Raw genomic sequence first — 24,026 nt, 5'->3', positions numbered from 1 at the left:
ACGAGGCGCCGCCGCTTCCGCTTCCGGCGGGGCGCACGCGAGGCCGAGCGGCGCCCGTCGCCCTTGTTGGGGACAGCGCCCCCAAGCGGCCGGGAGGTGAGAGCGGCCGGGAGGTGAGCGCGCCCAGGGCGCGCCGCCGTGAGGGGGAGCGGGGCGGGACCCGCTGAGGGACCGGGACCGGGACCGGACCGGGACCGGGGCCGGGCCAGAAGGGACGGCCCGTGGCGGCAGCACCGCCCCAGGCACCGCTCGCCAGCTCGGGCCCCGCCACGGCCCTGTGGGACACAACCCGTCCCAGGGGCGGCATCGCTGTCCTTGTCCCTGGTGTCCATCACTGTCCCTGTGCCCGTACCAGGTGTGCCATGGCTGTCCCTGTCCTTGTGCCGGTGCCGGGCGTGCTGTGCTTGCCTCTGTCCCTGTGCCATGGCTGTCCCTTGCCACTGTGGGCCACCCCCTCTGTGTGCAGCCTGGCCCATGCCCTGGTGCTCCCCCGGTGCTGGCACTGTCCCTGTCCCAACAGGAGCCATGCCTGGGCACCCCCTCCCTGCTGACACCTGTGGTGTAGGACAGCAGCCATGTCACCTGTGAGCTGACAGGCCACCCGCGACCCAGCTGCCACCTGAGCGCCTCGCTTGTGTGGAAGGGCCACCTGTGTTCAGGTGTGACCCCATCCGTGTGCTGACACCACTGCCGTGCCAGTGTCAGCCGTGTGCGGATGCCAAACATGTGCCCAAACACGTCCCTGTCCCCTCCTGGCCTGGCACGGCTCAGCACGGCAGGGTGCTGGCCACACTCAGTGCTCACCCCCTCCAGCAGGACCCAACACAGCTTTTTCCAGCAGAACAACTCCTTTATTTTTCACATCCCCTTGCCTTTGGCCGTTTCATTTTCACCATATGGATACAGGGAGAGGAATTGCTCAGCATGGAGAGAACCAGGGCTCACCCTAAAGACCTCAATGGCCAGTTTCCAGGTGTAGCAATGGCTTTGATGTAAGTTTGAGGGGAAATGGTTCTTTCCCAAATGGGTAAAAAGAATTATATTTATGTGCTTTTCTCCCTCCTGCCACAATCATGTAATTGAAAATTTGAGCTGCAGTTGCTAATCTCGTCTGAATCAGTCATCTACATAGATTAGACACCTTTTAACAGGAACAAGACTAATGTTTTGATTCCAAGCCCCAGGCATGATGATTGGCAGGGAAGAGCAACCCCTGGAAAATCAGAGCAGAGGCCAGCTGGAGGCCCAGGTCAGAGTTCGAACCGACTGTGTATGTGTTTGGATTTTAGTTTGTTGTACTTGGTGATCAGGTCCAGCTTGCTGTGCCCCAGAGTCATTCTCTTCTCTGCCCCGTATGCGCTGTTCTTTTCCAGCAGCACATCCTCTGGGAACTTGTCATAGCAAGGCACTACGGACTTTTTATCCCGTTTGAGGTGGCTGTATGGGGAGAAAAGGTCAAAATGGCCATGTCCAGGGCTCTGTCTCTTTTCTACCCCATAAACCATGTTCTCATTTTCAGCTGGCAGCTCCCCAGAGGTGGCCACAGGAGCTCTCTGCTTCAGGCTGGTCCCGTTGCTGCTGGTGCCCTCTGACAGGGACTGCAGCTGCTGCCCCACTCTCGGCGGGGAGCAGTGGCTGCTGCTGGCCTTAGTGTCCCCCTGGTCCCCAGGTTTATTGGAGTAAGGCTCTGGCTGCAGGAATGTCCTTGCTATTATGAGGTTTGATTTGGGATACAAGGCTGGGGTAGGTTTATTTGGAGGACTGTTCGCTGAGTCTGGTGGTTCTTCTTGCTGTTTAGGGCAAGTAGGTTTCAGGAATGTGTCCTCCTTCCCCTTCTTATTGCTAGAATCAGAGCTGGAATCTTGCTTTTCCTGGTGTGCACTGCAGTTGGAGTTTTTCATAAAGGGAGACACTTTTATGCTCCTGATGCTCACATTGGAAAGGCTGCTGGAGGGGCTCAGGGTCTCAGTATCATTCCCCTGAGTGGGTTTTAGAAGACAGTTGTCAACTTTTGAGGTATTCCAAGAAGAGAGACACGTCCCGGGATCTGGCACACAGAAGCTGGTCACTGCTCTGGACTCTGCGTACAAGTACCGGAATTCCTTTTCAAACTCTGCAACAATTTGCCCACGGAAGTGGGTCACCAGGCCAGTGTGGACTTGGCTGCAAAGCCAGGTGAAACTGCAGGAAAAGAAACAAAACACACGTTAACTTCAGTTCACAGAGTGCCAAAATGCCTAGCATGGATTTTCACATTCCAGTGATGGATTCCTATCCGATTTGTGTTGTTACAACTTCCTCTAAGTAGGCAGCTGTGAGATTGCTCATGGACATGAATGTGCTCATCAATAAGTACAAAAGAACAACCCTAAAGTGGTTGTTTGATTTCTGCTTGGGGTCCCCTGCTCTTCCCTCGCCTTGGCAGGAGCTGTGTTCTCATGTCCTGACATCCCTGATGGGCTTGTAGGAACTGCCTTGAGCAGTGGAGGTCTCCAGAGACTACAGGAATACTCAGGACAGGAAGGATGATGATGTTTGCTGTAAGTATTGTTGTGGGATTCCCAAATGCAATAGAAGTTAATTCTTGGCTCAACAAGTCCAGTCCCTGCCCTCACAGTTAAGTGTTTTGGGATTTTTTTCTGGGAGCTCATCATATTCTACCCTAAAACCAAACTTTGCCCTAGCTGGGTAAAAACTTCCATTAATTGCAACTCTGCAAATTTTCCTTATCTGTTTAACCCTACCTCTTGTTTGTGCCCAAACTGTAACCTAATTAGCTCTTCCCCAATAAGGTACAGATTGTAACCACATTCTCTTCATCTTCCTTTTTCTGATTAAGCAGGGAAGTTCCTCTCCAGAGTGGGATCCCCAGGCTCCTGGTCATCCCACTCATCAGCTGATTTTTTTATTCTTGCTATAGTCAAACCAGACCAGCACACTAAATGTGTCAAACAAACCAGAATTTTCAGAGGTGGCAGTACCAGCTGAGGGCTGTGTTATTGGCTGCTATAGCAAGACACTGATTCTGAAGAGCAGGGTAAAATTACAGGAGCTCCAGGAGAGCAATTGTTGTGAGACATTACATTCTCAAGTAAATGTCATTTCAGGACAAGATACTGGCACTGTGTTTTGGGACCTCATCAATGCTTAGCTCACAAGAAAGCTATTTGGGAATTTCTAGTAGGAAACACAGCTCCTGGCCAGTCCCTGAGCACTCTGCAGTTGTTTTAAGTCAGACTGGTGTTTGGTATGTTTACACTCAGCAATCACACACCAAAGAGAAACATAATATGGACAAAAATACTCTGCTGCTTCATATCAAACCAGGTAAATTAGGTAAGAATGCAAAAGGAGTAAAAGAATGAAAAGATCTTTGTGGGTGGCATGAAGAGAAGTCAGAAATACCATCCTGGAGGCCCAAAGCAAATGCACCCCTTCACAGAGATATTAGGGTGAAAAAATCAAACCAGAAACTACCTGGGATTGCTAAATGACAGAGGAGAAGCTCCAGAGAGATCATCTTTGAAAAAGGTTGGGTCACATTTTGCAAAAGGGTAAAGAAGAAATATTCAGCTTTTTTTTGAGGCACATGGTCCATGTGCAACAGGAAAGTTCAGATAATTCCTCTGCATCCATTTACTGTACAGGAGCTTGGGCTGCCCTGAGCCCCCTTGGCACAGAACTCAAGGGAGGATCAGTCTCCTGTTGAGATCTCTGTAGAAGAGATAAGAAAACAACAACAGAGCAGATATCAGCACCTGGGCAGGAGCAGGGATCATCAACATAAGAGCAGCCAGGGAATGCCAGGATGAAATAGCTCAGCTCCTAACCAGGCTCTGCTATCTCCCACTTGAAAGGGCTCTGGCTATCAGGAGACTGCCAGGGTGCTAATGTGATATAATGTTTTTTATGTTATAGACAGTTAAGTCTCACAAATTAGATAGACATAAGTTGTGTAGATAGACAAATTAGTAGAGACTCTTCTAAAGAATACAATTAATGGCCATATAGGAAATAGGAGATAACAGGAAAGGCAGCTTTGGCAAAGGAATGTTATCTCTCAGAAAGCCCTGAGAGTTCTTTGAGGAAATCCAGGAGTACAGACAGGGGAGATTTCATGGTCTGACACTGTCAAGGGCGTCTGTCCCAGGGCACTTCCTGGCTCCACTGATGCCTCTTGCCCCAGTTTGGGCATTCCTGTGTCCCAGTTTCCCATGCCAGTCCAATGAGGACCTGCTCACTCTGTGTCATGACAGGATGGGGAAGGAATTATCCAAGTCCCCTGGTGGCACAGCCCTCCTTGCCACAGCACAGGTTTCCAGGATGGGACAATGTGGTCTTGCAGCCGTGGCTATTCCCATCTCTACAAACTGATAAAGAACATTTTCTTCCCTGACTGGCATAGCCAGGGAATGATTTCTGGTATAAAAATGAGGCACTGGATGAAGTTCACAAGTTAAAAATCTAATAGAGACAGGAAGAGGTGTTGTGCCTTGCACAACCCAACACCCACGTGGGCTTTGCAGCTCCTCCTGCCGCAGGCCACCCTGGATGCTAAAAGATCATAGCAGCTTCTAAAAGTGGTAGGACTCTCCTGACATTATTTTTTCCCTATAACAAACTGCTGCTCACAGCCGTTCTAGATCACCCTGGGACACAAAGACTCAGAGAGGATGGCTGCAGGATCGGATCCCCTCCGTGCCCTGCTTTCCGACCCTGCGGGAGCGGTGCAGCTCAGCCCTTGGCCGGGAGATGGAGGTGCAGCATCACCCCCTGCGCGGGGCTCTGCCGCGGGCCGGGCAGGAGCGGCAACAGCACCTGCGGTGTTCCACAAGTCTCCGTCTCAGCAGCATTTTCGACACCCGGATTAGTTCCCTGCGTGCCCGCCTGTACAGCCGTGCTCTGCTCTGGGCTCACGGTGGCCTTTGCCTTTCCTCAGCTGTTTGAACAGGTGACTCCACATCTCCACACTCAGCCTCTCTGCTTTAGCTCTTTCCAAGAGACGGATACTAATCTGCAGCAGAAGATTTTTTGCTTCTTTCAATAGTTTCTCAAACTCATTTTTATTTCACAAAGCCATTCTTTTCTTTCCATATGCCAGCACAAACTTGTGTTTTGTTTTTGCTCATGGCTAAATGCATGTACCACATAACACTCATTACTAGACCTTTGATTTCAAGTGACATTTTCTTTGATAAGGTAACAACAACCTGCCTTTATTGCAGCAACCTCTTTTAGCTTGCTCCCAACACACTTGAAATAATTTCCATTCCTTGATTCTCATCTTTGTTTTGATCCAAACCAGTGCAATGTACTCACTAATTTGGGCACCCATGTCTGTTATCTCTTACTTCTTATTCATCCTTCCAGCAGCAGACCTTGTCTCTTTCTTCTGGATTCACTTTTTATTTACACACCCAAGGACTTGCTCTTCCCTGCTCAGGTGTGCCCAGCAAGGCTGCACATCACTCATCTCCTGGCAATGTCACTGCATTGCTGCATGTGTCACCTGGGGTTCCCTTGCTGATGCACTGTGCTTCCCACTCCTTACACACTCCCTTTCTGCTTAATTAGAATTTCTTTCTTGAGGTGAGTCCTCATCAAGCTAGATCTGAAAATCCCTCTTCAAAGCACTTTCCTCTTGCTTGGGCCATGGATACCTGTGAGTATAAGCACCTTTCTTTGAAAGAAATTCCAGGCTTCCTTTAACTTCAAACCCATGGAACTTTATCTGTCCATTGCCAAATACTTCTGTACTTCAGTTTTATTTCTCCTGAAGCCATGTGTGGAAGCTTTTGCACTCTTGTAAACTTTCGCCTCTCATTTTTCAGTTTCAGCTGCTGTGTCAGCTTCAACCCCAGATCCTGAGTTTCTCCCTACAGCAAACACTGGGCTCCTTCCTCTCTGTGCCCGTGGCAGGACACAACCATACCATGACCATCTGTCATTTTCAGCAGAGAAATTTAATCTCCTCTAAGGCAACTCAGCACATAACTCTCTTTCAGGCTGACAATACCAGTCTGGTTCTAGTCTGTATTTCCTGTTCAAGATCCTGTTTAGCTCTAGCCCCTATTGGCCCTTGGGTTCTTTTCACTTGCTGAAACAGTAAATATCTTAAGTGCTCAAATAAACACCCTATTTCTTCTGTTACTCAGAATAAGCCTAAATAGCTATATACTTGATTACATTTAAGATTTTAGATTATTGCTTTGCCTAGATACCTCAATCTAGGGTTTTTTTTTCCTTTATTTAGAAGAAATATAATGTTAGTCAGTGTACACATAAGAGTTGAAGGGTCTAAACTAATTTGCCTACATTTGTTTAAGATAAGAGCTGTGAGCTTGGCTTCCATATTTAGAGAGTGCTGCAAAAATGTGCTTGATCTGTACCAAGAGGCAGCATTCTTTAATTTATCCTGATATATTTATCAGAATAAATTAAAGAATCATAGAATCACAGAACATCCTGAATGGGAAGGGACCCACTGGGATCACGCAATCCACCCCTGGCCCTGCCCAGACCCCCCAACAGCCCCACCCTGGGCATCCCTGGCAGCTCCTGGAGCTCTGGCAGCCTCGGGGCCGTGCCCATTCCCTGGGCAGCCTGGGCAGTGCCAGCACCCTCTGGGGAAGAGCCTTTCCCTGATGTCCAACCTAAACCCCCTGACAGTGCTCCATGTGGTTCTTATTGTATCAATGAATAAACCTGTGAGAGCAGAGGGACAGTTACACTATTTCTGCATAGTTGGATCCTTTTCTTCATTGCTCATCTCCTCGTTGCAGAGCTGCCAGGCTGGAGTGATGGATAGCAGGGAGCAGTGGATTGCTACAGACCAAAGCTGGGATGTGTAGCAGGTCACACAGTTAGGGATCACCCACTTCACTTTAAAAACAAATGCAAGAAAACTGTATTCTGATAAAAGGACAGGATGGAAATCAGTGACACTTGGGTAAGGAATTAGAATCAATGGAGAACATCTGAACAAATAAAGCTGTGTTTAGAAAAGTGCACGGTGGCTGTACTGGGAACTTTCTGAGCAGAGTGCTGATGGTAAATAAGCCACATTGAGGGGGTGCTGAGAGACTAAGAAGGCAGAAAGCAGAGGGATAAAGGGAGATCCTGCCAGGATGAGTGGGGGCCACAATGAGGAGAGTTGCCAAAACTGCATTTTAGACACTATAAATGACCACTTGTTGGAAAAACTAACCAGAAAGCCAACAAAAGGAGAAACAACATTACCAGTTCAGAGAGTTTCATTGGAAAGTTCACTCAGCAAAAATAACCATGACCTAGCCATATCAAATATTCTTTCAGAACCAAAATAATCCACAACAGTAATGTTTAACTTCAAAGAGAAAGTGAGGAATGCTATTTAAAAGAAATTTAAAAGAGCAATCAAAAAGGTTAAATGCTTGAGGTGGCAAGAAGATTGTTTAAAGATGCTATGTTAGAGTCTCAGAGAAAACATACCTATCAAAATAAAGACATTTTAAATCATCAGAAAATCTCACCATAGTTAGAAAGGTGCATTAAATGAAAATATTAAAGCAAAAAGCCTTCATAAACTGTAAGTCAGTGATTTTCCAATTATAAACCAGAGAATAACCTATCATTTAATATTAAACATAGTAGCAGAGGAATGGAAAGTTTTAAATGTGAACCTTTTAAAGAGCTCCTGGAAAACTACAAACCAGCCAGTCCTATTTCCATACTGAACAAACTGGTAGAAGCAAATAGAGAGTAAAATGATTAGATGCATAAATAACTATAATCATAATGCTGAAGACTCAGCATGTTTTTGTGGAAGGAAGCCATGCCTCAAAAGCCTCTTGCAGAGCAGATCTTTGAGGGAGGCAGCAAGCACACAGATGTGCTTGATGTATCAAACTTGAACTTTCACAGAGATTTTGACATGGTCACTCAGCAAACACAATTTTTGTTGTTGGAAAAATTAAGTGATCAAGAAATACATACAAAGGAAGGTCTTCCCAACAAGTAGCAGCTGATTAAAAATACAAACACTAGCAGTGGGTTCCATTTACCCACTGAAAACCCACAAGTTTTGTACTGGGATCAATGCTGTTCAACATGTTGAGGAAGGTACTGAAGAACTGTAGAAACTGTCCATGTCAGACCTCATGACAAAATTATTGTGGATCAAAAGAAAACTGGATAAACAGACGCTGCAAGAGGATTTTATGGTAAGGGGAGGAATATGTGACAAAATGATGGACAATTAAATGTCAATAAATTCAAACTCTGGATACAAGAAATGACTGAAAAGCCAAGGATACTTCACCTGGAGAAGAGATGATTCACATGAGGCATTATAATGGAGGAGGACAAAATCATGGATGCAGTCAAAAAAGTAAATAGGAAACACTGATTTTCTGCGCCCAGGCTGTGGGAATTTAAGGACATCAAGTATAATTATCTGGCAGTAGGTCTACTGTAAACACCACAGACCACTTCTTCACACAAAACATAAATTAAACTGCATAACCCATTGCCAGAGGGTATCATGGAGGCCAGACACGGTGGGAAAGAGTGTCCTACAGCAAACTGAACACAGAGAAGCACATACTACATAAGATCCCAGAGTCCTGAAACCTCTGATCCTTGCACACAGCATTGCTGAACTGCAAAACCTGCTGCTGGGTAAGTACACTCTTACCCTTGTCCCTGTATCATCCTGAGACACCCCTGGTTCCACTCTGGATCTTTGGCTTTACTCAGTAACTATTCTCATCCTTTGCATCTGGCTTTCCCATCTGCAGGGACAGTAATCTAAATATCTCCTATACAGGTTGCACTATACCAGAAGCAGACATCCTGATTTTCTGCTGTGAAAGTGTTTCTGACAAGTGAACAAACTCCTCAAGAAGAGACTCTTTCTGTTAGTACAGAACATCCTGTGCTTACTGGCACAGCACAGAATCAGATGTAAAACCCTATTCAACTGAAATACTATCTTCCAGAATTCCAGAAGTTTCAGCTCTGCAGAGCTCTGTAGAAAGGGAGCACATGAGAACCCCCAGTCCCTGCCCTTAACAGCACAGGGAGGAACTGACCCAGAGAGCTGCACCTGCATTTTAAGCAATACCCTGACTCTGGGCCACAGGGAAATCAGATGTTCCTCCAGCTGTGCAGTTCAATCCAGCTGACACATGCTCAACTTTAGTCATCCAAAAATGAGTGATCCTGATGAGTTATGTAATCCCTGCCCCTGCAGCCAATGGAGATGGATAGAGGGATTTAAAAGACAAGTATATGTGACATGGGTTAGTTGTGGGCTCAGCAGTGCTGAGGGAACAGTTGGACTCAAGGCTCTTAAAGGGCTTTTCCACCTGTGATTCACTCCATTGTTTTTCAGTGTCTTAGGATGGTAAAAATGCCACCAGACACTGCTCTCCATGATGTTTAGAGATTTGACACAACCAGTTTCAACCATATACTCCCATTTTTCATTCATTTTGCCTGAGTTTGATGAGGTGAGACCTCCACTCTTGGAGTTGATAGTCATCACCAGAGGAGAAGGTGCAGCTTAAAGCTACAGCACTGATGAAGACACTGGTAGCCTGAGGGTCCAGCATGTGCTCACAGAGAGATGGAAACTGAGGGAAAGGGAGAGGGAGAGCAGTGGTCAAGGAGATCTGGTGGAAGGAGGATAAAAGTGTTGCCAGGACAACAAATTCACAGAGCAGGCAGTCCTGAGGAGCTGCACTGTTTGTGAAGGATCATATAATGTTCAACAGTGTGAAAATACTGTGGGAAGGATTTGCAAGTGGCAAAGTAACTAAATAGAGTCTAGTAATAAAAATATAGAACATGAACAGTAGTTCTGACTCTCTGATCAGAACTGTGGAGAAAATGTTAACTGAGATCACAGAGGCTGCAAAATTAGGATGGGCAGCAACAGGAGGAGATTTCATCCATTCATACACATAGAGATTAATGTTTCACTGGGATGAACCATGGAGAAAAACTTTTTGGAAGCAATAAATGATTACATGCCAGAATTAACTAGTCTAAATTGTTTGACCCACAAGAAAAGATGTGATTCAGGATGTGGTCTGGAATGGGGCATAAGACTTGGTTCCAGAGGCAGAAGTGGAAGAACCCGTTTGTATGAATGATCACCACACAATTTTAACTCTTTAGTGGAGAGCAAACTAAATAAATGCAGCATGTGGAGGTTCAATTTCAAGAAAGGTACCTATGTAAAAATGCAGCAATCTGTCAAAAAGAGCTGAAAGGGACCAGACCAAAAATCCCCAGGATGACTGGGGCTGTAGGTTGTTCACAAATGCTGTACTGGCAGTCAAGGAATCGTGGGCTCATTTGAGGCCTGGGTGTCACAAGAGTGATGGCAAGGCCATAGCTGAGAACCTCAATGAACTTCCTGCATCCATCGCTGGTGCTGGTGACATTGAGATGTGCTTCACTCCTTGTATCAGCACCACCAGAAAGGCCAAGGGCTGAGAGGTTTCCCCTCTGATCCCACCTACAGAGAGGGCTCTGAGTGCAGTCTTGAGGCCCACAAACCCCTGGAGCTGCCCTCTACCCTGGGGCATGCAGAGCATGCTGAAGAACAAGGTTCCTGCTAGCATGGAGAATCACAGCCTCTTGGAAAAGGACAAGAGGGCAAAGGCAAGCTCAGCTCACCAACCTGCTGGAGTTGGTGAGGGAGCCACTGAGCACATGGATGCCCTCGGGCATGGAGGGGTGCAGTGAAATTCCCAGGCTTTCAGGTGATCCTCAGGTCCTTCAGGTGGTTGGATACCTCACTGAAGGTGAGCAAATCCAGAAGAACTGAGCAAGTGGACAAATATGTGGCAGATGAACTTCAGTAAAGAAAAATGTTGTGTATCCATTGGGGAAAATGATCTGTATGATGCTGAACCTGGAACAGCTCAGGAAGCTGTCTGACATCATCAGCTCAGAGTGCCATGGCAACTAAAACATGCAGTGAGTGTCGGCCCCTGCCAGCAAGGGCCACAATCACAATCCAGGGTCTGAGCATCTTTGATCCCTCTTGAACACCTAGGTGCAGCATATCAGGGGGGCCACATGTAGTTCTTGTCTCTGCACTTCAAGAAGGAGGTAGTGAGGTCACAGAGGGTGCAGAAAAACAGAATTAAAAAGGCTGAGGGATGCAGCAGCCACTGTATGAGGAGAGACTTCTGAAAAGTTTGAGGTCTTCAGGTAAGAAAAGGGCAGGGAGGGTGGGTAAGGTGGAGGTTTGGAAAACTCTGAAAGCCCTGACTGAGGGGAATGCAGGGTAGCTGTTGAACCACCATGCAGCACCAGGAGTTACATTATTCAGTATTTTGGTAAGGAATATTTCCTCAGTGTCACCAGTCTCTGCCACAGTAGTTGCTGTATTTTCTTACCTGTATGTACCAGCAAGAACTTGGTCACAATCAACCAGGACAAACTTCTCCAGAACCTGGCCTGCAAATTTCTTGCCTGCTTTGCTGTAGTACGTGTCTCCACTCAGGCACCTTATGCGCATGTTCTGAAACCAAAGCAGGGAGAATTGGTAAGGGGCCATGTACTGACCTAAACTGAGGTGTTCCCTTGTGCATCACTGCTGGACTCCCTCAAGCTCATGCTCTGCTCTGAGAGGTAGAACTCAGCAAGGCATTAAGTATTTCTTGGCTCCTACATACCAAATATTTTGTCATACTGCCTGCTTCTACAGGATAAAAAACCCAGCAAAAATTAACAAGTTGCACTTGAGTGCAAATTCTGGTTTGAAAAAAAACTTTGGAGAATCCTATGAGCCTACAGATAATTTCTGACGTATGTAAAACTATCCAATTTCTTCCAGATTATTAATGATATTCAGCACCCCACTAGCTGATGGCTCTGCATTAAGTAAATTTTGATGCATAACAACTAGCTAGTTTCTAATCACTAGAGTGTGCTGCTCTGATTTTATACAATTACAGGCTTAAAACTAAAACATCACTCAATGAAAAAAGACTTAGAGGAATATCTACATTTTAAGGAATTCCTTTTACCAATACATTTAAAAATTATATTAACATTTTCAGCTGCTATACTCAATTGAAGCAGACCTGATGCTCCACTGCAAATACTTCTCTGATACAACCTTGACCTGTAAAACCAACTGCCCAGAATAAACTGGGGAATATGGCTCTTGGTATCCATTGGGAGCCTCTGTCATAATGCAAGGTCTTTGCCCATAATAGAAGTTACTTGCACCTCAGGTGAGGAAGGCAGAAGAGCAGAACAATCACTGGAAGTTGTTAGTGACCTGCTCTGTGTGATACAGTGCCAAACAAAACATCTGGCACGTAAATAAACATCCCCAAGGCTACACCTCCGCAGGGCTGCCAGGTCATCCCTTCCTGCCCTCCAGGCCAGCTCCCCTGACACCTGTCACATCTCTGGTACAGCAGGAGCTGTCACAAGCTGTCACCACCTGCATTTGACTGGGCAGACCCCTCTGTGGGCAGCCCATTCCTGCCGAGCACCAGCCCAGCTACAGACAAAGCCCTAGAGCAGCTGGTGGGGCCGATTTGCTCCTGGCAGGCAGAGCTGGGTGCTCAGGGAATGTGGCACTGCCCCTCGGCCCCCCAGCAGATTTCTGGCCAGGCCAGGCAAGAGACAAGCACCAGCAGGGATTTGCCTGCAGATGTTCACCCCAGAGCGCGTCCCACGCCCCTTCCAGCCTTCTGGAGCTGTCCCTGGGCACCCCAGTGCCCCCTTCGCCTTCCTCCCACGGGGCTCAGGGCAGGGACCCTCGGGGTGAGGAGCGGGGCAGGGACCCTGCAGCTTCCTCTGCTGTCAGAGTCCCCGCGGGCAGGAGCTGAGCTTTCCCCGGGGACCGCCAGGCGGGAAAGGCCCGGCTCCCACATTGCAGTGAGGGTCTCCAGGTGAGAAAGGCAGAAGCAGCAGCAGCAGCAAATCTGCTCCTGCCCAGAGCCCATCCAGGCTCTCTCTTGCAGTGGGCAATGGCAGCTGGGGACAGCAGGGAGAGGGCAATCATTTATGATGCTGCCCCTAATATTGCCTCTGTTTTCTGCTCAGGGGATTTCCTGAGCTTCTTGTGGTTTGTCTCAGTGGGAAGCCCACTGTGATCTCTTCTCCAAGTGCTGGTCCAGTCTTCTCTTGAGTTCATGGAAACCTCTAGCAAGTTACAGAGCTGAAGCTTCAGAATTTTGACATTGTGGGCTTTCACTTGTTGGCTTTTTATGTCCCAGAACATGTCCTCATCTGCCACGTATGAGAAGGGAGAAATCTTTTCCCCATAATGACAGTCGTGCACTGGAACAAGTTACCCAGAGAGACTGTGAGGTCTCCTCACTTGGAGATCTGCCAGATGAGACCAGGTAAAGTGACCTCACAGGTGACACTGTTTTGAGTGGGAGGCTGGGCTGATGACATCCTAAGGTCCCTGCCAACTTGCATTAACCTGTGATCCTCTGAAATGACACCACAAGTTGCTGATTCAGACCAAGATAACACTGGATACTTAGTGAGGTCTTCACCTTATCCTGTGGCCAGTCAGCACAGGGAATTTTTCTTCCAGTGGCAAAGTTTCAGTAATACTGGTTTTCACTGGGAGGAGCTTCCTCCCCCCCACCTCCTTCCTGGGGAAAATAAAACAACTTCAGGTAAATTCCATAAATTTGTCACCACAGTATTTCTTCACTCCCTTTATCCTTTCCAAGGCTGGGTGAGTTTTTGATATCTGGTTCATTTTCATCATCATCTTCTTCCTCTTGTCAATCCAGACCCTGAATAATCCCAACAAGATGAGAATCCTGCAGTCTTGCAGGAAAGACACCCTGGTACTACTCTTGCTCCATCCAAACAGTAGCTCCAGGTTCAGCAGACAGATGTTTGAAAACTCCAAGTTAAGGCTTCTGCTGTCTCTGCTGCCAGTGCTCCACACAGGATTTTCTGATGCTCAGCACTGGAATTTGCCACCAGCAGACTCACATGTTGTTTTCTGAACTAAGATGCTGGAGGAGCAATTACCCCAAATTCCCCATTCAAGCCCACATTGTCACCAATTATTCCAAATGGAGATTTACTGCCACATCCTGTCACAACTTAGAGGCAGGAATAAAATATGTACCCTCATTCCACTCAGATGTGTATTCAGCCTGCAGGTGATGGACTGCACAGGTGCATCAGGTAAGAGACACTTCAGATGGAGAGCTGCTAGTGAGTCATGGAATGGGGAGGCATGGAATGGGTGTTAATTACCCATTCAAGCACACGACATGACATCAGGCATAACAAAGAGACACAGACATCTCCACGGATATAAACTCATTCTAATTTTAATTTTTAACAATGGCCACCTCATAGACAAGAAGGAATAAAATATATTTTTGAGAGATGGAATTCATCTGAATGCACCAGGTCACTTCAGTGTGGAAGCTATTTATGGAAGCCAACATGCTCCAGCATGGAGGAGTTTTCCCCAAGAGCTGCCATCTCAAGGGTCAGGATGAAATGGGTCTGGCTTGTAAGAAACAAGACAGGGCAGAGCTTCACCAGCACGGTGGAAGAATCACAGAATCATTTAGATTGGAAAATACATCCAAGATCATCAAGTCCAACCTTGTCAACTGGACCAGAGCACTGAGTGCTTCTCTAAAGAAGCCTCTGTAAATTAACCTTTTTGTAGACAGGTTAAAAATAGGGATAATTAAGACATCCTAGCTGCACCTATTTGGAATATCCTGTAAAACATTGGTTTTGCATTGTCCCTAGCTTGTTTTTAACTAGGAATACCTTTGAGCTAACTGGAAAATTTCCAAGTGTTCCCCACAAAAATGAAGGGAAAACCCATGAAACTGGAGGCTGGAGTGGAGTCAGTGCTCCAGGGAAACCTGTACACCTAGGGAAGAAGCACAGCCAGCACTGCTGGCCTTACAGGAATAAAAAATGACAACAAAAAAAACCAACTTCCATTGAGAGGTGGTGGCCAGAAATGGGGATCAGCAAGATACAGGGGTGTGTCTCTGAGTCTGCAAGTTTCCAAGAGAGCTTGTGGCACTGTCACATTCATTTTTACATTTTATCTGCTCTGGGTACCACATGCTGGGTGATGGGCACCCACTGAGCAGGAATCAGGTTTTTCATAAATCCAAATCATGGGCCCACAAATGAATTGCAAAGCCTAAAAGCAGATCTTAACATGAGATTTTTAACCTGTGCTTTCAGCAGAAGGAAGCGATGGGGTTTGCAGCAGGACATCTGAGGGGACTCACTGCTTCCCTTGCCCTCCCAGCTATTGCTCTGCAGCAGCTTTGGGCAGAATTTAAATCCCTGAGCTCAGGGATCTGAACTATGAGCAATTTTAGTCTTGCAATTCTATGTCCTAGAGCAGGGGCTGTGTTCTTTCTCCCCCATGTCCAGATGATACAGGTTCACTTAAACCAAATTTCCAGGCGTCCCCCTGCATCTCTGCACCAGCCCAGCAAAGTGTTCAGCAACTCACTGCATCTCATTGGCTCCAGATTCATGCTCCCTGCATGGAAAACTGAAATGAGGACCATAAAACATCAATATATGGGACTAGGAGGCTCCTGCATGCCTTCCTCTGTGCTTCCAGACAGATCTCAATTTCCTAGAGCAAACAGCCGTGGCTCCTTAGCCTGGGACAGGGAGGGAAGGGATAGATTCTGGGGAGAAGGGATGAGTCCTAGGGACCAGGCAGGGGAACAGAACACAGGGTACATCATTTTTATCAGTTCCAAGACCTCTTTATCATATCCAGTGTGTGACTGAAAACTTACAGGGAAGCTGTCCTGAGTAAGAGCCATCTTATTGCACATTTCCACAAAATGCTTCAAGTACTCTTCATCCAGGATCAGGTAAACGGGGATGTGCCGTCTGCTTGAGGCCTCCAGCAGGTCACACAGAATTTCCATGTCTGTAAACAGATCCATCACAATTGCTATCACCTGGCCAGGAGAAAAGAGGTGTGGGGGGAAAGAAACACAAGAGACTGTTGAAATCTCATGTCCAAGTGAATTGTGCTTTAAACTATGTGCTATAAACTATTCAAACCTCCTGAGTTACTGAGATGCCATGGCCACGTGAATGGAGAAGATTCTGGACCTTTGTGTTTAACAGCCCTTACCCCGCTCTCACAGCTAAAATCAAATTTTAATAACTGTGAAGACAATTCCCACCTGGGTACCTCCTGTCTCATCTGCTATTCACAGAAAGGAGTAGCTGAAAGGGTAACACATGCACAAAATCTGAATTTCAGTGGTCCAATAAGTATGTGTTGCCTTAAGAAAATATGCCAAGAATAAAGAATATAAACAAGAGCTGAGACTGAGCAAAATCATTGTTGAATCAGCAAGAGTGACTCTACATGACTGGCAGATTAATACAAAAAAGTACAAATTTTTTTCAGGACGGACACACTACCAGGTGAGGGAGAAGGTATTGTGATAAAGTATGTGCAAATCCTCGTGTCAAGATTAGATCCTAGGGGTGCCTAGACAAAATCTGAGAATAATGTGTGTGGAAAGGATCCCTCCCCTTTCCCTGCTGGCAGAACTCCTGCTCATGCAGCCAGGGATGCAAGTGATGGGTATGAAACCTGACAGGAGGAAGAAGGAATAACGCTAAGATTATTAAAAAATAAAAATATATGTATCTAAATAAAGTGAAGATAAGGTCTTCAAGGAAGGGGTTTTAAATAGGAAAAGAATTTTAAAGAGAACTGGCAGTTCTTTAAAGAATGAGGTTGAAAAAGACCATGGCAATCCATCCCACTGTGGAGATAGAGTGGGAGGCAGGAGAATGTCATGGCTACATGAATTCTACAGAAACTGGAATGAAAATACAGAAAACAGAAGGTAAGTCATGACAGGCAGCTACTACAAGTGAGTTGACCCAGGATCAGACAATCCAAAGTATAGAATGACCTGCAACAAGAACAATGCATCAAGGGAAATCAGGCATAAATAGATTCACATGGGATTGGAGACCCTGTTGCTCTGTTCCTCATGGAATGAAGTTGCCAACAGACAACACTGAGGGGCCCTTTATTTGTATGAGGAAGTGACTGTTGGGATCCATCTGTTGGCTGTCACTGTCAGGGTCAAGGGGGACACCTTGGACGAGGAAGGAACAGACAGGAGAGCATTTGCTGAGCAGGATAATTTGTCACTGCACCTGAGGGTGCAGAGCACCTGGTGACTCAGACCTTGAAGCATCAGCAGTTAACACTGAGAACTCATGGCAGATGGCAACACACTGCATGATGGAAAAGTGTAGGGGAGGATTTACCATCAGCCAAACTTCTTTTCAAAAGCTGAAAAAAAACTGTGAAACTACTGTCCAAGTACTTTAGTCCCAGTCTTTACCATATCATAGTGAATAAGGTAACTGGTGCTGGTAAGTTGGGTGTATAACCCTGATTTGTGTTTCTGCACCTGCCAGAGAATGCCCAAATAAAGATGAATCAAAACTCACTAAATTTGGGAGTGAAGCTCCAATAACCTATTCTGCTTCTCAGTGCTCATGCCCTGCACCACACCTGGCACAGAAAACCCAATCAGCCCTGCTGCCATTGTACCCCCATGAGGAGGGAGCCTGTGCTCCAGCACCTCCACTGCCTGTGTTATGTGCATGGCCACGAATGCAACTCTCCATAGTCCAAATCACCCCATGGATCTCACCCCTGCAGGGTGAGCCTTCCTCTGCCACTGCTGCTCACCTGCTGCTCACCTTCAAACCAAGAGCTAAACGCAGCAGATGGCAGTGAGGTCAGATTTTACATGTGCAGTGGTTCAAGCTGTAAATAGGAACAGGGAAATTGCAATCATGGCATGGGGCTGATCTGGAATAGCTTCAGAAAAGAGGAGAGGAGCTCCAGCTTTAACTGTCCTTGGATTTGTGCTCCAGACTGCTACACTGGCCCAGATTGCTCCCTGCCCAGTAGCTCTTCTGGTCCATTTTCATTAATAAACTGCCTCTTTCCAGACTCACACTCGTGGCCTCAGAGCAGTCACAGGCAGAGCAGGGCCCCTGAGCATTCCCTGTGCTCTCCAGCCCAGTCTTCTGCTTGGGGGCTGGCTGCTCTCACCCTGTACAGGCCATGGAGAGACCTTTGCACAGAGGCCAAAGTGGAGAGGACAACAATGTCAGAAGGCTGATTCCTGCTCCCTTGGGGATTGACCCTTTTGCAGATGGACAAAGATACTATGGGTTTTGTCCTCAAAACCCATCCCTGTGATGATGCCCAACACACTGTCAGTGGTCCTCACCTTGCAGAGACCCCAGGCCCAGCTCACCGCAGCAGGGTTTGGGGAAGAACCTTCCCAGAGGATGGTGCGATCCCAGATATCCACGTGGGACACGAGGCAGCTGTCAAGAGCTAAAAATCATTCCTGCTGTCCAGGCCAAAACAACATCTCCACCCTCTCACCCTGGCCCTGGGAGATACAGGCTCTAGAACCTGACTCCAAAGGGCACCTCTTCTGTAGCCCTTGTCAGTGTTGTCTTCCCAGAAGCCTTACAAGGATTTGGCAAACTTCTCCCCTCTTGAAACATGCCCATGTCTCATAGAGAGCAGAGTCAGCCCAGGAGGAGCTCTGCAAGCACTGAGAAGCATCTTCAACTTCCCAAATTAATGTTGCTGCTGATCTATCAGCACAAGGTACCACTGAGACCCACAGTATGAAAGGACTTTGCCACATCTCTCCACACTGTCCTCCACCCAAAGGCCAACTGCAATTTAGCCAAATTTCTTTGATGGGTCACACATCCTCTGATGATGAAGACCATGAAAAAACGATAGCCCAGACCTTGTGTAAAGCCTCAGGCAAGTCCCTCTCAGCCAGACTTCACCTCATGATATTTGAGCTTTTCTCAAGCTTAGGTTTGAGGCAGGTTTGTCCTGGGGAAGTCTGTCTGCTTGGGAAGTCAGTGGGATGGAGTCAAGGAAGACCAAAGCTCCTTTGTCCCCAGATCCACATGTTGAGGGGCAAGGCCTGTACCCAGGGGTGCGCAGGAGATCCACGCCACTTGCTTTCCTCTACCAGTGCTTGCAGGCTTTGGCAGGGCTGGTTGCCACAATTCAGGCTGATCCTTGCCCCAGACCAGCACTGCTGGGCCCTCAGTGCTCCCTGTGAGAGGGATGGGGCTGAGCAGGCAGCACACACAGCCCAGAGTCACCCGTGGCAGGCAATGCCAGGCTGGATGCAGCCAGAGCCCCAGGCAGCAGGGCCAGCTTGTGCAAGCTGGGTGGAGCCCTGATAGTCACACTCAGGCTTTCCAAAGCGGGTCTTGGCTTGGTCTGGAGGTGGAGCAGGCTGCAGCTCTGCTCACATCTTCCTTCCCAGCGCTCCCAGTGTGCAGCACAGCCGGTGCTGGCAGGAAGGACAGACCCAGTGTGTGCTGCAGTGGGCACAGAGGGGAGGCTGTGCCCTCCCTGCAGGCGGAGATGCCCATGTGGGGCTGCTCTTTATAACTGTGGGTATCCATAAGGGCACTGAGATCAGCACACCCTTTTGGAAATCAAAGCAGGCAGCTCTTACAATAACATCAGATCAACCCCAAAGCCAAGAAATTTTGGGGGAAGAAGACCCTGGAAGACTTTTCCCCTTAAACCCCCTAAAGAAGTGGGAGTTGAGTATCCAAGTACCATCTGCAGTTCAGGTTCCCAACAGCTCATGTCTCACATTTAAAGCTTTGTGGGCATTCCAGGCAATTGGGCCATACAAACCTATGCCTGTGTCAGTGCCTCCAGCCCCTCTGTTTCAGTGGTGGGGGCTGCAAGGCTGGCTCGGGGCATCCCTGCTCCTCACCATGCCCACCCCAACCTCTGAGCCCATGGCTTGGCCTTGGCAGGTCAGGATGTTAGAAACACAGCTGCCCCACAGGCTTTAAAAAAACTCACACCTTGCCATTGTAGGGTTAAACCATGGCATTTCCAAACGAACTTCTGGAAACTCACAATTCAGCAATTACTGGAGTCATCACTTTAGGAATTACAGCACTTACCAGATCCCCACTGGGGTTTGCCATCTGTCTGGTTTCTAACCAGCACAGCTGGTTTTACTGGTATTTGCCAATAGCAGTGTGGTTTGGGTCATTACTGCAGTGGTGCCATTTGATCTCTTGCTTCCCTGGGGACCATCAGGGACCCTTCTCCCACCAGGCACAGACAGAGTCCAAGGGGCACAAGAGGGGTGAAAGAAGCAGCATGGACAGTTCAAACCAGATTGGAGCTCATCCAGCAAGAGCAAAATTTTAACAGTATTATCAAATAAAGGCAAAGGTGTGGCTGTGCTGCATCTTCTTATGTCTGCAAAGAGAAAAGCTCAAATCTGAACATCAGTCTTCAAAGAGAGCTGGTTAAACACAGCGAAGGCAAAAGACCAACCTCACCAGCCAAAGATACCCATGAAACAAATGCTCCTTTTGCTAATTTGTCAGCACAAACATGCTGTTGCAAGAGATGTCAGCTGATGTTGTTCTGTTCTGATGTTGTTCTGATGACTCTACCGGGAAGAAGCAAACAGCATTTCAAGACACACACCTCCCTGTCTGCAGGACCTGGGAAGAGCAGTTGGGGATCTCAACATCTTTCCCACATCACACCAGCACTGTATCCCCCATGGGAGGAGAAACTCCCTAAAAGAGGGATCTATGACAACAGCTAAAAGTCTAGTGGCAAAAATATTGGAAACATAGAAAGAGCAGCTGCAAACCAAAAACCAGGTGGTTCTCCAAATGGTTCATACTGGCACTTCAAGCAAAGGAAGTTTTTACCTCTGGTAGCAGCTCTTGTCAATTAGACACATAAGTAACATCTTTTTGGATGGTTTGTTGAGCAAAATGACTCAGTAAGTACTTAAATATGTATAACTGAGATTGTGAATGAGCTGGAGTTGCCATCAATCATAGGGTTAATCATGGGAAGCACTGGCCAGAGCTGCTAATCCAGAAGCCAGTAGAACACCAGTAATAAATCAGTAAGATACTTAAAAACTCATTCTCAAATTTTACACAACAGTAAAAAGCACTGTGGGAAACCTCCAACTCAAACATGAAGGGCAGAAGATTGTCAGGGCTTTGTCAACCCAAGCAAAGAAAGCAAAAAGCTCAGAATGTACTGAAAGTACAATAAAGCAGCCACTGCCCAGGCAACTTGCCCATAGAAACTGAGAAGTTCCTGTGAACTGAGAAAGCAGCAAGATGTTTTTCCTGTGGCTTAAAGGATCATTATATCACTGAAGATCCGGGACACGTGCTGAGTGAGGGGAGGACACTTCTTGGTAGTCATTTACTCTGTGCATTCAACCATGACTGTGCCTTAATCCCCACTCCTGACAAGGATGGGGTCAGTATCACAGAACTTTTCAGATCATTTAAGCTACCATAAATCAGCTGCCTGCAAGGACAAACAAAGCTTTTTGTCACTTATTTCCTGGACCAAAACTTCCTGTAGTTGCCTATAAGATGCAGTGGAAATTCAGGCATTAAGCAAGGGCTGCTTACAACTGAGCAGCAGTTCATGTGGCAAAATGGTCTTTTGGGCAAAAGAAAAAAGATCCCCATTCACTTCATATCACACCCAAACTTCACTGATATCTGGCTCTTTGAGGATGTTTTAATGGTGTGCAGCAATCTGAGCTGCTGGGAATACATAAATTCATTTGCTCAGCTCAGCTGAGGGTTACAGAAGAACACACTTGAGCTGCAGTCATCCAGGTGATTCCTTATCTCCAGCTTTTACACAAGCAACAATGAATATAAGGAGTGACTGAAGTTAAATAGGAAACTACTGGAGTGATAAGAGAAACTGCCAGAAGTGGACTGGTTAAAGTGAACTTTGCTCTAAATGTTTCTTCAATAACTCAACACAAATACTACAAAAGAAGATTGATGTGAAACAGCTGAAAAGAACCATGAAGAGGACAAAAAGCTGAAAATGTGTCTGAGATAGTTGTCTGAGCTGCTGCTTTCACAGAGAGTACAGTGGCAAAGCGAAAGAAACAACAAGCAGCATAATTGAGTGAATAAATTCATGCCAGCATTGTGCTTGGTAGGCAGGCACTGTAATCATCCAGTTTTTATTACATCCGAGGGTTGTAATAACACACCAGAAACTGTGCAATGGGGCAAAATGGGCTGATCTTACTCATCCCTGGGGAGGCACAGACATCAAACCTAGGAGACAGGATTCTAACTTAATTCAAACCACTGGCAGGGATTTTCAGTCCCACAAATTTACTCAGGTCATATGTGGTGAGGTCCTGGCCTAGGTTGCTCAGAGAAGCTGTGGCTGCTCCATCCCTGGTAATGTCCAAGGCCAGGTTGGACAGGGCTTGGAGCAACCTGGGATAGTGGAAGGTGTCCCTGCCCATGGCAGGGAATGGAATGAGATGGTCCTTAAGGTTCCTTCCAACACAAACCATTCTGAGATTTTCTCTGTGACAGCAGCTCACCTGTGGTATTGTCTTGTCCAGCTTAAAATGATGTCCAGGGCTGGAGAAGAGCCCTGGCCATGCAGAGGGAGCAGAGCTGGGAGGACACACAGAGGCAGGGACACTGCAGAGCCAGGGGCACAGAGCTGGCTGGGACACACAGAGGCAGGGACACGCAGGCCCTGCCACACACCCCACTGGGCTCTGGGACTGCTGTGCATCCCTGCAGCTATGGACACAGAGAGCCTGCGAGGGCACTGCCTGCATGATGTGAAATCCCAGGCAGAAAGAAATGACAAGGAAGGAAAGGAGCAGGAGCAGCTACAGGTCTGCTGCAGGAAAAGCAATCACATCATGCCAGACATGGAGAGAGCAGCGACAGCGTGGAGCGTGTGGTCACAGGTGTGGGAGCAGCAGCAGCCCCGGGCACTGTGGCACAAGGCTCCCCGCAGGGACACAGCTCTGTACGTACCGTCCGTGCCCGGCTGATCAGAGACCGGACCAGATCCTTAATGCTGTTGGTTTTGTTTCTTTGGAAAATCACAGTGGCCTGAGTCTGGCCAGACAGCGTGAGGAGAGGTGTCCCTGGCCACCCCAGCTCCAGCTCCGGAGGGAGCACATCTGACATGAGGGGAAAGTAGGTGCCCGATGTCAGTTCAGAGTTGAGGGAGAACCCGTCTCCAGTGTCTGCATCACCAGGGTCAGCTTCTTTGTCTTTCATTGCACTGGGGTCTGGGAAGCTTTGGTTCCTCTGATGGCTGATGTATTCCATGTCCAAGGTGGAAAGAAATGGCAGCTCCCTCTCCTCGGCGATGGCGCTCAGGTAGCCACGCTCGCCCTGCTCGAGGAAGGCGTCGATGGCCAGCCTGGCTGTCTCGCTGTGCTGGAGCACCAGCGGGGTGGGCTCCCTCCACCACGGCTTCTTCAGCTGCTCCAGGCGGCTCTTCAGTGGCCCAGACACCCCTTGCTGGCTCCCATAGCTGCGGTGGAGCTGGGGCCTCACCTCGACTGCCAGGTAGTTGAACATGACTGGAGCTGCAGATGCCGAGAGGTGTCTCTCCTGCTGGATTAGTCCTGTGTCCGTCTTCACGTCTTTTCTGCCCCTCCTGTACTCTTGAGCTCCTCCCAACAGGTTCCTCCAGGATTCAGCATAAGCTCAACTCCTTAATCACCAGGTACAGCCTCCCACTCCGGGGGAGGAGCCGCCTTTCCCAGCTCCCTCACCCGGCTTCCCCAGACACACACCTGATACTCGGTGCTCAGAGTGTCCCTTTTGCAAGAGGAAGAATATCAACTCTTCAAGCTGCTCCTTCCTTTTCCTTGTAACTGATTAATCTGCTGTTCTCCCCTTCCCTTCCCGTCCCTAGAGAGGTCCCCACCCTTGGCCTAGCAGGCTCTAACCTGTTTTGTCCCTCACTGTGCTCGCAGTGGAAATGCAGATGCTGGAACTTGTTCCTGCTTGAAATTTGTTCCAAATCAAACACGCTGCTTAGTGTCAGTTATAATGAAACACAAATATCCCAAGTGGGTAATCAGACTCAGCAGAGAAACTTACTCATCCCTGAGCCACAGATAATGCTCCTC

The 24,026-nt window shown here is 47.6% G+C and overlaps 1 protein-coding gene across 1 annotated transcript; it reads right to left on the bottom strand.

The window, feature by feature from the left end:
* Positions 1 to 917: 917 nt before the first annotated feature.
* FAM83C (family with sequence similarity 83 member C) lies at positions 918 to 23,594 on the bottom strand. Its single transcript, XM_036395708.1, is given in 5 exon segments — positions 918 to 2,181; positions 11,394 to 11,518; positions 15,786 to 15,953; positions 22,915 to 23,547; positions 23,550 to 23,594. Coding segments are annotated over 5 exon segments (1,902 nt in total). The 3' UTR covers positions 918 to 1,250.
* Between the last annotated feature and the right edge of the window lie 432 nt (positions 23,595 to 24,026).

This window comes from Molothrus ater, chromosome 17, assembly GCF_012460135.2.
Source record: "Molothrus ater isolate BHLD 08-10-18 breed brown headed cowbird chromosome 17, BPBGC_Mater_1.1, whole genome shotgun sequence".
Classification (NCBI taxonomy): Eukaryota; Metazoa; Chordata; class Aves; order Passeriformes; family Icteridae; genus Molothrus; species Molothrus ater.
Note: the sequence above shows the minus strand (reverse complement) of the source record. Positions and strands in the feature narration are given on the sequence as shown.